Genomic DNA, 15,214 nt, shown 5'->3' on the forward strand with positions numbered 1-15,214 from the left:
AAGTCCGTTTACCATTAATACAGCATTTTTCACCTGTTTCACTTTCACGGATTTAAAGTGACACCGTCTTTGATGATCCATTATTCCAATCAAAATATGGTAGAAAGAAAACACTATCAGCTTTAATGATCTCGGGAGTCTATGATGTCATTGATTTTGCACATGTTGATTGACAGGAATATCAGTTCCCATTTATGAATTCAATCAGTAATTAAAAATCATAAGAGTAAATAAATTACAATATCTATTGCATTAATAAAAAATGCAACGATTGTTACAGTATAATACAGAATTGTTACAGAATCACGTCACGTGTGTATTTAAAATGCGCTGCCTTAAAGATGATCAACATAATCTCTCAATGGATTTCAGTTCTGTTGTGAAACCACAATTAATATGCAGATCCTAATGTGATAACCATAGGGCGGTGAGATGTTGAGACAGGTGTGTGTGTGTGTGTGTGTGTGTGTGTGTGTGTGTGTGTGTGTGTGTGTGTGTGTGTGTGTGTGTGTGTGTGTGTGTGTGTGCGCGCGCGCGCGCGCGCGCGGAAAGATGGGGGGAAGGGTAGTCAGTAAAGCAAACATTCCCTGTTTAAATACCCACCGAATCATTCGGACAGAACAGCGAATGTGGCCGCTGTGAACACTTAATCTTTTACTGCTTTCAACGTCAGATCGTGTGATTCAGAACATTAGCCACGGGTCTCGGCGATCATGGGTTGGCCGTTACACATTCCAGGAAGAATATATACATTAAAACAAAACGGATTCACTGCAGATTCGTTGTAAAGTTGAAAGATTCATTTAGATTGTAAATAAATTGTTAGTCTTCTCGTTTATACATATTTGAAACATTCTCGGTTTAATGCTTGAAATAATCGAATTTCAGGTTGAATATAATAACAATGTTCACCTCCTCCCCCAACCCCTTTCCACAAAGACAAACACTCGGAGAAGATCTGGTTCAGCATTCATTTCTGGTCTAAGTTTCAGGAAATCGATCGGAGTGTTCCCGAGGTGTTGAACACTTCGATCGATTTCCTGAAACTTGGACAATGGAAGCTGATCTTTCTTTAGAAAAAAAACAGAGGAGCTGGAGAAATGCTTGAAGGGGTAAAAATTTGCACGGCCGTGGGATAGGATGTTGAAAGGGCCGAACTGTCTTTCTGTGCCGTGATTCCATTTGCGATAGGATTAGGCAGCAGGCAGACTCGGTAAGGACTCCCTTCCTGTGCGGTTGACTTGAACCAGTAGAGGGAGCCTAAAGACGCGGGAACGCCGCAGCAACTTTTCCGAAGGTTGGAAACTTTTGCTCTTCATTCTGGGCTCCGGGTCGGGTGCACGACAAGTGCACCTTCTGCTTTGAGAGTTTCGTGAAACTCCGTAATGCCTCACCTTTAGAAAGCGTACGGAATTCTTTACATTTTCTCACACCGTTTAGAAATTAATAGCTAAAATCGCGGAGGCTGGGATTGTTCGGGCGGATCTCAGCGCGGCGCTAGGTCAGTTGCTTGTCGCTGGATATTACTACCTAATGTAATTTGTATTTTTACCGTTCAGTGATTAACCTCCTTTGTCAAACCTTTATCTCTCGCGTCTGATGCTCGCTCACCCTTCCTGCTATGAGTTTGGGCCGTTTAAGAAGCACGTGTTCTCTAATACAAAATGTTTAATGTGTGTTTTTCTTGTGAATGCTGCTTATCCGATGCTATGTGCCCGTGATGCTGCTGCGAGTAAGTTTTTTTTCCCAGTACACCTGTGCATCTAGGTACTTGCGCAAATGACAATAAACTTGACTTTGACTTTAACATTTGATGGTCTGTTATTCTAGTCCATCTCTGAACCACTTTTATTACGATCCACAATCTTGCACGGTGTATTTTGTCGACCGTTTGTATCCAAATAAACATATACCTATCTTCGACACATTCTATCAATCACTTCACCATCGACGTTGTAATTTAATGACATTGTGGGTTTAATTAAATCGCTTTAATTGAAAAGCTGATGTACTAATTTTCTAGCGCCTGGTTCGTTGTCGACGCTGCCTATGTGAATGTGTGGCTAATATTTGGTGTATTATCTATCTCGTCAGCTTCCCCATATCATAGTTCTCCTGAGGGGTATCTCCACCCCCCCCCCCGTGCAAATCTACCTTCTGCCACACGTGCAAAAGACAGCAGTGATAAATAATCGGGCAAGCGAAGGTTTGTCGGATGCTCCACGGTCCGTGCAGTGACTGTGGCGTGCGCGTTATCTCCAGATTTCTGTGACTGGGCGGGGCGAGTTGACATTACCCACCTTTGCAAACGATGACATGTCCCGGGTAGGCTGTCGTTGGGGAACCGCCGTTACCTTCACCTCGCAGTCTCCGACAACCAAAGCGAGGGATCTGAGCTCTCTCTCAACCGCACTGAGACACACACAGAGGGAAATAGGTGCTGTTTATGGCATGTGGCTTATAAATCTAATTCTGCTGTACTCTCTAACCCGAGGTACGTCTTGTTTCTTTTCAAATCGTTAACTAATTAACAATTGCAAAATGATATTTGTGAGATACAGACAAAAAAGTGAGTCATCTTGTTATATTTACTCTATAAACTACCAAGCTCTTGCGCCAATGATAATCGATATAAAATGTTCTAAAGGGGAGATATAGTCGATTTTTAACGAGTTTCGAATATAACAACTATTGTATCCCCAAATACAAAACAGGCTTCACTGGAATTTTATAGAATTTTAATCAAACACTTATTAAAGGAACCTCTACCTCCAGAATGTGATTTACAAATAGATTTGAGATAGAAACGACAGTTAGTGTAACGTAGCGACCGTAATAAGATTAGAGGTCTCGCGTATACAAATGCAATACACCCCGGCATCGAGCACAGTTGCAGATAAGATTAACACGCGTTTCTTCTCATTGCAAAGCTTTTCCGCTGAGTTCTGGACTCGGTTTATAAAATACATGTTTTTTTCTTGTGCGTTTGGGGTGGTTCAAATTTGTGTATTCGTTTTAAAAATGTCTATCCCGCGTGTTATTTCACGGGGTTCTGTTCAATTTTCTTCCCCCCTCCCCCCACGGACACTGTGGAAGGAACGAGATTTCTGCAGGTGTATGAGTGATTAGTGTTCCGGGAACACTTTCCTTGTGCCCACATTCCACACCACTCTTTTCCGAGATTCCAGCGCCTATTTCGGAGAACCATGGCAAACCATGTCCCGGTGCGCAGTGATTGGAGGGGTGAACCAACCCTTATTCATGGATTTCATAATTTATTTTAAATTATGTATTTCATGATTCATCTCTGTGTGTTCATCAGATTGGGGTTTATTGATATCTGGAGTAGTTTTAACACAATATTGCTGATATTTGGATATTTCGAATTTATCCTCACAATACAGTGTTAACGACTCTGTGTAAACGAGTCCCTCGGTTCACTCTTGCCGGGGTTTGCAGCGAGAGCGGCGCTGCTCCGTCCGGTGCCAACCCCGAGCGGTTCTCCCGCTATCGGTTCCCACAGGGTTTCTGCTTTACGCTGTGAGCGTTGCCCGGGAATGCGAACGAGTTATGCATCCTTTGTAACACACACGAAATGTTGGAGGTACTCAGCAGGTCAGGCAGCATCTTTGGAGAGGGATAAACAGGTGATATTTCGGGCCGAGACCCTGCGGTACTCGAGAGTTCGGAGTATGTTAACCCAACGTTAAGAAGAAACGGTTCAAACGTTTGAGAAAGGACCAATGCCTCAATTGGAATTGCATCTTGCTAAATGTGGAAATACTTTTGCAATTTATTTTTCCAATTTTTTGGTGTAAAATGTGAGTAAGTGGGATTGAATTGAATTGAATGATCTTTATTGTCATTCTACATAGGTACAATGAAACTCTGTTTGGCTTCCTCAGGCAATTAAATAAATCGGTAGATTAAAATAAAAGACAGTAATAGAAAAACAGTATTAAATAGATAAGTAACAGAAAACAAGTTGCATTGATGTCAGGTAGCGACGGAAAGGTGATTCCATTTAGTTATAGACACACAGTTTGTTGGAGAAAAGCAACTGGTTCAGGTCGCTCTCCGGCGCGGCCACAGAGCTAGCAGCACTGCACTTCGCTCTTTATTACCACAGTCCTGATCTCCGAGCCTCCTGGAGCCAATCTCCGTAAAAAAAATCAGTTATTCTCTCCTCTCCCTCACCCCACCCCCACACAAACCCTCATACGCACAGGATTAAAATGGTTGTTAAAAAAATAAACGGACGAATATTTGCCTCTTTGTTACACGAACATCGTGACCTGATCCTCTCTTCTCGGTCCGCAAACTCGCTTACACATCCTCTTTCTCAGATAATGTCGTTTCTCTTCCCCTCCTCCCCTCCCATTTCCCACTTTACCTCCTTCCTCACACCCCTCTTCCCTTTTTCCCCTTTTCACATCGCCCTCACGCTCTCGCACACGCCTCTTAGCCGTTCTCTCTCCCCTTCTCCTACACTCTTTCACCATTTTGTCAAACCCTCTCACTCTCACATATTCACTTTTGCTCTCATTCTCTCTCTCTACACTCATCCCTTACACATTCACTCACTGCTCACTTTAGCTCCTTTGCCCTCGAACTAACTCCGGAAAAACGGCGGCTCAGTGTGGTACATATCTCATTCACGTGCTCCTCAGGTTTCCCGAATTAGGTGCAACCCGCTGAGCTATCGTAGAACATCTAGGAATTTTAAACGCCCCGGACAATCGACGGGGGCATTAAGTCAAAACGACAACAACAGCAAATTCCCCGGAGGATGCATCAACTTTTGCTCGGGGTGATTTACAGTCAGATATGAAACGGAGCAGAATTTTCCATCTGAACATTTGCTTCTTACTGCGTTCAATGAATCGCTAATTACCTCTATTGTTTTTAAAACCATCCCGTTGACTGATTGCGGCGTGGGAGTGTTATTCCTGTATGTTCGGATACAGTTCCTTTGCGTATTAATTCAGTACGAAATTGAGATAATTCACAGACCAGGTGCTCGGTAGTCTCTATTGTTTCCACCGTAGACCCGTTAAATTCAATTAAGTGTCTTTAATTGTCAGTGATTCACCCCTTTTCCGTTGTGAGCACTCACCAGCTGAAGGATAACGCCTGTAAATTCCGCTTTATATTTCAAGCCCGATAAGCCCTCCTAAATATTCTAAATAGAAAACTGACTAGTTCTTCTCCCCACCCCCTCCCTCCAGCCACCCCTGTAAACAAAAAAAAGAAAAGAATTCGTAATTATATGCACTGCTACTGAGAAGTGAAAAGAATTGAGGGGAGTTGGGTGCACACCCTGTGGTGAGGGATGTGTAATCTGTAGCAGGGGTGAACAATGCTGTGTCTGTGGTTATTTTAGCTGTATGAGGTGGATTATTAGAGCACCTAGTCAGTTTGGGGGCTGCTAATATATTCCCCATCACCCTATGCCATGTTTTTGTTTTAAAAATATTTGAAATGCTTTGTTACACAATTTTGTTTTCCTGTTCATTGGTCCAAAGATACAGCTTGACCAAGAGGAAGTGTGTGCCCCAGTCAAACCCCTTTCTGTTGTATTATGGAGTGGAGATTTCTCCTCGAGGTTCTTGTTTGTATTCCTGCACCTAATGTCTTGTAAAAAATTTTGTCTTTCAATATACGCTCAGTGGCCACTTTAGTATCTACCTCCTGTACCTAATAAAGTGGCCACTGAGTGTATGTTCATGGCCTTCTGCTGCTGTAGCCCATCCACTTCAAGGTTTGACATGTTGTGCATTCAGAGATGCTCTTCTGCACACCACTGCTGTAACGTGTGGTTATTTGAGTTACTGTCACCTTCCTGTCAGCTTGAACCAGTCTGGCCATTCTCCTCTGACCTCTCTTATTAACACCCACAGAACTGCCACTCACTGGATGTTTTTTTGTTTCTTGCTCCGTTCCCTGTAAACTCCAGAGACTGTTGTGTGTGAAAGTCCCAGGAGATCAGCAGTTTCTGAGATACTCAAACCACTCCATCTGGCACCAACAATCATTCCACAGTTAAAGTCACTTAGATTACATTTCTTCCCCATTCTGATGTTTGGTCTGAACAACAAATGAGCCATCTGGCCATGTTTGTGTGCTGTGCTTCATCAAATTGCTGCACATGATTGGCTGATTAGATATTTGCATTAACAAGCATGCGTACAGGTGTACCTAATAAAGTGGCCACTGGGTGTTCAACTGGATATCTCCCCATTTAATGTATTAACTGAAGTCGTTTTGTTGTGAAACACACATAACTCACCGAGAAACATTATGGATTGTTTGTAGTCTTTGACCAACAGAAAACTATTAAACAGCTTGGGAGTGAAGCAGTAACCTACAGAAGAGTCTTTGTTCAAAAGCTGCAGCAAACCACGAAAGGGTTAACACAATCCTGGAAAAGCAACATAGTGTAAAAATTACAAGTGAGGTCATGTTGAGCTAATTTGCTTGGCAGCATGTAATGTACCAAAGGTATTTGCATAAAACTGAAAAGAGGAAGTGATGTTTGTTTATAAAATATGATTCTACCAGACAGGTGTTCACACTAAAGATAAGGAGCAATAAAAGTCAGTTATTTAAAAAAAAATCACCAGGGACAGCTGGCATGTTGGTGTATATTGGTATTTAGACTATAAGACATTAGACCATTCAGCTAATCAAGTCTGCTCCACCATTCCACCATGGCTGATTTATGATTCCTCTCAACCCCATTTTCCTGCCTCCTTCTCATAACCCTTGATGCCCTGACTAATCAAGAACCTATCAATCTCCACTTTAAATATACCGAATGACTTGGACTTGTCTGAGGCAATGAATTCCACAGGTTCACCACCCTCTGACTTAAGAAATTCCTCCTCATCTCTGTTCTAAAGGGATGTCTCTCTATTCTGAGGCTGTGCCTTCTGGTCCTAGACTAGGAAACAACCTCTCCACATCTACTACATCTAGGCCTTGAATAGGTTTCAATGAGATTACCCTGCGCTCCCCCTCCCCACATTCTTCTAAACTCCAGCGAGTACAGAGAAATTAAAGATTGCATTTCATCTTTCCCCACTTACCTTAAACCAATGCACTCTTGTTTTTAATTCTCTTTCCCTAGAAAAATGAAAATGAAACAAGTAAATACTGTTTACTTTCATAAGAGGTGAGACAGAAAACTCATGGGAAATAATGGAAAATCAGTATTCCAAATTGCAAACTAGAACTTTTGATAATCTATATTTAGAAAGAGTCAAATTTTGCAGGCTAGTCTCAAATACCTCATAATTTGAATGTCTAATGCCAACTATACTGCCAAGTTACTTACAGTTTATCCGGGGACACAAGACACAATATGTTTTTTTGCTGTTCTTGTGACAGTTCTTGACCTGTTAGTGATAAATAAAATGATTAGGCATTTCAATTAGTTACTTAATCCACAGAACCAGGCAAAAAGAGAAATATTGCAAAATCATTTCATCGTGCAACAATTAACAAGTTCACATAATTAACATGAGATTCATTCTACAGATGCTGAAAGCCCCAAGCAACACACAAATGCTGGAGGAACTCAGCAGGTCAGGCAGCATCTATGGAAAAGAATAAGCAATTGACATTTTGGGCCAAACCCCTTATCAGTTGTGCTTGTGTGCTTTGTTTAATTTTATGCTTAACTCCAGTTTGCTGCCCATATAGCAAAAGATGATTTCACACGATAGTGTAGAGGAACAAATCATCCTCCCATTAAGAACTGTGGAAGAATAACATTCTCATTGTTAAGGTAAACATGACATGACATCTTTTGTATCATCATTGTAAAATAAGTTATGAGCAATCTTGGTTTTATAGATTGGAAAGGACATGCTAGATTAGAAGGTGTCCAGGTCTATAAGAATTATCCCAGGAATGAAAGTGTTAATATGAGGAGCTTTTATAGCTCTGGGCCTATACCCACTGACATTCAAAGGAAGAAGGGGGGATATCACTGAAATGTATTGAATAATAAAAGGCCTACAGTGGATGCGGAGAGGACATTTCCCATATTGGGGGATTCGAGGACCAGAGGGTGCAGCCTCAAAATAGAGGGATGTTGCTTTAGAACGGAGATGAGGAGGAATTTCTTCAGCCAGATAGTAGTGAATCTGTGGAATTCTTCGCCACAGACAGCTGTGGAGGCCAAGTTAATGAGCATATTTAAAGTGGAGGTTCTTGATTAGTAAGAGTGTCAAAGGATAGGGGGAGGAAGTGGGAGAATGGGGTTGAGAGGGATTATAAATTAGCCATGATGGAATGGCAGAGCAGACTCGAAGGGCCGAGCGACCTACTTCTGCTTGTGTCTTAAACCAAGTAAACCAAGTATCATAGGTCAGATATGGAGTGAAGGAAGAGCTCACTAGAGTCCTCTGTTCTGGGCCATCCTTTCAAGTTATCCCATCTTCTTACATCCTCCCTCTCCCAGGGATGAGGCCTTTGGAACTTCTGTTGGTGTTTCTGCAGCTCTGGGATTTTACAGGATGGGGTTGCTAGTCCTGTGCCCAAACCTCCTCTTTTTGCAGGAGGACTTGGGACAGTCCATGGTGCAGTTTTACTAAAACCAAGTATTGTAGAAAATAATGATTTTAAATGCAGATAAGTCTCCAGGTTTTTAGTGTAGTAGTCACAAGAAATGGTGAATGCACTGATTGTTTTCTTATACTCTCTTGAGTCTAGAAGAATCAGATTGAAACATACAACATTTTAGAGAGCTTGACTGGATAGATGCAAGGATGATGTTTCTTCTAGCTGTGGTGACTAGAGCAAATGGTCACAATCTCAAAATAAAGGGTCAGCCAGTGAGGATTGAGATGAGAAAAAATGCCTTTACCCAGAAGTTAGTGAATTTTAGGAGTTTTCTTCCCAAGAGCACACGGAGGCTCAGTCACTGATGTATATTGAACAAAGCAATCAATAGATAGCAATCAAATAAAGAGATATAGAGTCAGTGCAGGAATGTGGCACTGAGGTAAGAGATGAGTCATGATCTTATTGAAATATGGAGCAGGAATGGTTTGCCCTTTCTTCAATTTTCGCAGGAGCTTACTTTATGCAAATTGGCTGCCATGTTTTCAATACCACAGTAGTAACTTCAATTTAAAATTACTTCATTAGATGGAATGAACTTTGACAAGGGGTTGGGCTTATGAAAAATGCACATCATTGTTTTATGATAATCTAAAATTTTATGTTCATATGTACTCTTTGTTTAAAGGAGAATATAATTACCTTGGAGGGGGTGCAGAGTAGGCTTACTGCATTCATTCTTAAAAAAAAGGAGCTTCTTTATGAGAAAAGATAGAACATGTTTGGCTATACTCACCAGAATTTAGAAAAACGAGGTGTTATTTTATTGTATCACATAAGTCCTTGAGGTGGATTGATAAGGTTCAGTGTTATTCCTTTGGAAGGGGCCATTACTCAGCCAGGCAAAGTTCTACTCTCAAAGGGCTGTGTATCTTTGGAATGTGATCTCTGAAGGCTGTGGGTCATTAATTATATATAAAGCTGAGATTGACATACACTGAGGTTATAGTAGACGGGCAGGAAGACGGAGCAAAGGACCTGATCATCCATGATACAGCAGAACAGTTATGAGGACTCTATTCAATAAGACACAGAAGCAGAATTAGGCCATGTGGTCCATTGAATCTGCTATCCCATTTCATCATGGCTGATCCATTTTTCCTCTTAACCTCGTTCTCCTGCCTTCCCCCCATAATCTTTGACGCCCTGACTAATCAAGAACTTAACAACTTCTGCTTTAAATGACTAGCCCTCCACAGCCAACTGTGCCAATGAATTCTACAGACCGACTACCCTATTTTTTACATTCTTATGTTTGAATTTCCGATGTTATCTAAATTGAATTCCTATGCTAAAATTGCCATGGTAGAATCTCAATCTCATTTTTGCTGAACTACTAACCAATCTCTCTTGGTTACTAGTCCAGTAACAGAAGTGGCTGGCAGCTGCACCATTTTATATTTGCACTTCATATTGTCCAATTTGAATTTTGATGGTCTGGAAATTTTACCAGGACTGTTTTAATGCCGTTGTCTCATGCACCACAGGATGTCACTCATATTAGTTTGTCTGTGCCTGCTGAAGAGTGGCTAGGCAGTCCTAAATTTCCATATGAATATTGAAGGATGCCTTTGAGTCCATTAGGTTTCGGATGGCTCTCAGAGCAGAGTCAGAGTCAGAATCAGGTTTGTTATCACTGACATATGTCATGAAGTTTGTTGTTTTGTGGCAGTATTACAACAAGAGAGCAAAATAGTGAAGTAACATTCATCGGCTCCTGGACTCTTCAGAAGTCTGATGGCAGAGGGGAAAAGCTGTTCCAAAAATTAAAATGTTGAGTGAGTATCTTCAGGCTCCTGTACCTCGTTCCTGATGGTAGTAATGAGAAGAGGGTATGTCCTGGGTGGTGGGGGTCCTTAATGATGGATACCGCCTTTTTGAGACATCGCCTTTTGAAGCTGTCCTTGATGCTGGGGAACTCGTGGAGCAAGCCATTCTCCCAATAATTTTATCTGTAACATACCCTACTCCCATTTTTACTAACTCCCTCCGATTTCAACACTCACTCACACATCAGAGGCGATTTACAGTGTCCAATTAACCTACAGACCAGCATGCCTTTGGAATGTCAGAGCAAATTGAAATGCCCTGAGGAAACCCTCCTGGTCAGAGGGAGAATGTGGGCGCAGAGCCTGCCCATAACTTACAAACTCTAACCTGTACGTATTTGGAATGTGGGAGGAAACCAGAGCATCTGGAGGAAACCCAGGCGGTCACAGGGACAATGTACAAACTCCTTACAGACAACAGCGGGAATCAAACGTTGATCAGTGATCTCTGGTGCTGCAAAGTGATTGCACTAACTGCTACTCATCTCCCCTCTAATCTAAATTCTAGTTACCTTGAGGCTGCATTTATTGATCATACTGATGCCAACCAGACTGGAAATATTTTGTTAATTTTCTCTGTTAATCATGTTTTGTGATCATGCTGATATAGTTGATCAAAATTGATCTTATGCTTTATGTACAACTGACTATCATTCACTCAATGTATTTACCATGGATTTATTGAGGGAAGTTTCTGATTCCTCTTAAACACAATCTATTTTCTGTGTAGGTGGATTTGTTTACCATACATTAAATATTTAATGTGCAATAAAATGCTCTGCTCTACCTACCTCCAACTCATTGGTTGACAGCAAACACACTTCTACTGTAAACATGCTGTACACCTAAGGTTATTTCTGCCAAAGGATACTAGTCATTCTCCTTCTGATTTTATACAGGAAAATTGCATTTCCCCTTTGTTCCAAGAACTACCTAAGCCTATCCAACTTGTCCTTAGAATTAAAATACCCCACTCTTGGCAATGTATGGGTCATAAGCTATGGCATGGGCTTTTGGAGGGATTCAGGTTAGTCCATTGCCATACTTACCATAAAATAATGAAATTCTTTGCCTTTGTGAGCTTACCTCAATAATGTCTCCATTGAATTTGGTATTGCTGGGAACATGTGACAGTCTAATCTGTTGTTGATCTACATTACCACATTCATAGGCACACCAGGCATTTAGATTGGCACATAGGTATCCACCCTGCATGATCCACGTCCTGCACAGATCTTTGTTTATCCTTTCAGGATGGCTAGCACGAGAGGACACAGGTTTAAGGTGCTGGGGAGTAGGTACAGAGGAGATGTCAGGGGTAAGTTTTTTACGCAGAGAGTGGTGAGTGCATGGAATGGGCTGTTGGCAACGGTGGTGGAGGCGCATACTATAGGGTCTTTTAAGAGACTTTTGGATAGGTACATGGAGCTTAGAAGAATAGAGGGCTACGGGTAACCCTAGGTAATTTCTAAAGTAAGTACATGCTCGGCATAGCTTTGTGGGCTGAAGGGCCTGTATTGTGCTGTAGGTTTTCTATGTTTCTAAGGTGAAGTCCACGGAACTTTGCTGTTCAGTATTGAGGGATTTCCTTATTTTGGACAGTGTTTTCAGTTCTTTTCCATTCATTGTCATGAGCTGAGAGAAAAGCAAAGATTCCTTCAACACATAAGCACAAGAGATTCCGCAGATGCTGGAAATTTTGAGCAACACAGAGTGCTGGAGAAGCTCAGCAAGTCAGGCAGAATAAACAATCGAAATTTTGGGCTGAGACCCTTTATCAAGACTGGGAAAGGAGGAGGATCTCCTTTTCTGTCACATTTCTTCCTCCAGCCTATCCCCTTCTACCTACCTCCTTCCACTTTCCTTCTCCATTCACCCTTCCCCACCCACCCACCTCCTCTCTCACCTGGTCTCATCTATCACCTGCCAGCTTGTACTCCTTCCCCCTCCACCCACCTTTTTATTTTGGCTACTGCCGCCTTCTTTTCCAGTCCTGATGAAGGGTCTCAGCTTGAAATATTGCCTGTTTATTCTCTTCCATCGATGCTGCCCGACTTGCTGAATTCCTCCAGCATTCTGCTCCTTGAAAACATGTTGTATTACAGTACTTACGTGGCTGGGACAATTAAAGACTCAGTTGTATTTAAAAATTAAAGTAAAACTACAGATGCTGGAAGTTTGAAAATGCAGGTCAGTTCCCTAACTATTAAAACTAAAGCATGTTAGCTAGTTTTTTTATATTTAGCGATAGAGCAGGGTAACAGGCCCTTCCAGCACAATGAGCCCGTGCAGCCCAATTACACCCCTGTGACCAATTAACTGACTAACAGTACATCTTTGGATTGTGGGTGGAAACAGGAGCAACCGGAGGAAACCTCACGCGGTCACGGGGAGAATATACAAACTCCTTACAGACAGCGATGAGAATTGAACCCAAGTCACTGACACTGTTATAGAGTTACACTCACCTTGACGCCCCATAAAATTATAAACCATCTGACAGTTAAATGTCTGCTACTGAAAGTACAAAAAAAATGCTGGATTTATGAAATGCTGTATATAAAAAAAACTGAAAATGCTGAAAACCTTGGCAGGTCAGGCTGGATGTGTGGAAAGAGACATTTAACATTTCAGGCTGAAGAACTTTCCTCAGAACTGCAGCTATGAAAATACTAAAACAACAGGAATTCTGCAGATGCTGGAAATTCAAGCAACACACATCAAAGTTGCTGGTGAACACAGCAGGCCAGGCAGCATCTCTAGGAAGTGGTACAGTCAACGTTTCAGGCCGAGACCTTTCGTCAGGACTAACTGAAGGAAGAGCTAGTAAGAGATTTGAAAGTGAGAGGGGGAGGGGGAGATCCAAAATGATAGGAGAAGACAGGAGGCGGAGGGATGGAGCCAAGAGCTGGACAGGTGATTAGCAGAACAAGTGCTACACATGCTCTTACACTTCCTCCCTTACCACCATTCAGGGCCCCAAACAGTCCTTCCAGGTGAGGCGACACTTCACCTGTGAGTCGACTGGGGTGATATACTGTGTCCGGTGCTCCCGATGTGGCCTTCTATATATTGGCGAGACCCGACGCAGACTGGGAGACTGCTTTGCTGAACACCTACGCTCTGTCTGTCAGAGAAAGCAGGATCTCCCAGTGGCCACACATTTTAATTCCACATCCCATTCCCATTCTGACATGTCTATCCACGGCCTCCTCTACTGTAAAGATGAAGCCACACTCAGGTTGGAGGAACAACACCTTATATTCCGTCTGGGTAGCCTCCAACCTGAATGCATGAGTATTGACTTCTCTAACTTCCGTCAATGCCCCACCTCCCCTTTGTACCCCATCTGTTATTTATTTTTATACACACATTCTTTCTCTCACTCTCCTTTTTCTCCTTCTGTCCCTCTCACTATACCCCTTGTCCATCCTTTGGGCTTCCCTTCTCCCCTTTCTTTCTCCCCGAACCTCCTGTCCCATGATCCTTTCATATCCCTTTTGCCAATCACCTGTCCAGCTCTTGGCTCCATCCCTCCCCCTCCTGTCTTCTCCTATCATTTTGGATCTCCCCCTCCCACTTTCAAATCTCTTACTAACTCTTCCTTCAGTTAGTCCTGACGAAGGGTCTCGGCCTGAAACGTCGACTGTACCTCTTCCTAGAGATGCTGCCTGGCCTGCTGCGTTCACCAGCAACTTTGATGTGTGTTGCTATGAAAATACTGTCAGTTCCTGGAACTATGAATAGGAAGAAATGGAGTTAGGCGAGCACTAACATTTAATTCTGACAAATGCAGGGTGATGCATTTTGGGAATTAAATAGTGGGAGGACACATACAGTGAATGATAGGACCTTAGGGCTGTTGATGACCAGAGAAGAAACTTCAAAACATTGGACTAATTCAAAGAAAGACAAGGGAGTCAGAAATGTGAGTCTAACTTCATGTTTTACTTTAAGGTGGGTATGTATCACATGGTAGCATGATGATGTATACAATTTACATATTTTTACATGTAACCTATTTTAATGAGCAAGAATGCTTAATTAGCATATTTACAATATTACTCAAATGTTACTGAACTATTAAATATACAACAGGGTATAAATTTCCAGTAAGATGGCACCATGCCTGGTCATAGCAACCTCTCTGGATCCAACAAAAGGTGCAAGTGTTTGTCTTAAACATTTTTCTTGTGATTGCAAGACCTTAATGGACATTGGTAATACAAAATATTGCAAGTCCAGTTCATTAGCAACCAATGTTGGGGGCACTGCATGGCTTTAGTTTTGTGCAGACCAGGCCTTCATGCCACGTTGTTGCTTGTTACTGCCACCCAGGGGCTGGAGAGAACAGGGGTGCGGCAGGTATGCTGGAATCTGTGCGGGGTTGGGGGGCTGGCTCCTGCAGCCCAGCTCTCCCATCGGTGCTGCTCTGCAGTGTCCACTCACTGGAAGTCAAGCTGGATTGCCTTCGTTTGTAGCTGTGGGAGATGAGGGACCGCTGCGTACTTGTTGTTGAGGAACCTGGCTCCAGGAAACATCCCATGTACCATCAATCTACGGGCCATATCACTCAGGGACTTGTGCTGATATTATTTTGTGACTGTGTGTGCTGGATCATAACTATATGTATGTGCTGTGTGTGACATATGTACTATGTTTTGTACCTTGACACTGGACGAACAGAGTTTTGTATAGCTGTATACATGTGTGTATGCTTTCAATGGCAATTAAACTTGAAATTGAATTTAAAATCC

At 42.3% G+C, this 15,214-nt stretch overlaps 1 protein-coding gene across 1 annotated transcript in view; it reads left to right on the plus strand.

The window, feature by feature from the left end:
* The first annotated feature begins 2,316 nt into the window (after window positions 1-2,316).
* dscaml1 (Down syndrome cell adhesion molecule like 1) overlaps window positions 2,317-15,214 on the plus strand; it is a 786,587-nt gene continuing 773,689 nt past the window's right edge. Inside the window, exon 1 of the mRNA XM_063038255.1 lies at window positions 2,317-2,494. Coding sequence (XP_062894325.1) covers window positions 2,317-2,494 — 178 coding nt within the window. The remainder of the gene's footprint in view (window positions 2,495-15,214) is intronic.

The sequence above is a fragment of the Mobula hypostoma genome, chromosome X2, assembly GCF_963921235.1.
Source record: "Mobula hypostoma chromosome X2, sMobHyp1.1, whole genome shotgun sequence".
NCBI lineage: Eukaryota > Metazoa > Chordata > Chondrichthyes > Myliobatiformes > Myliobatidae > Mobula > Mobula hypostoma.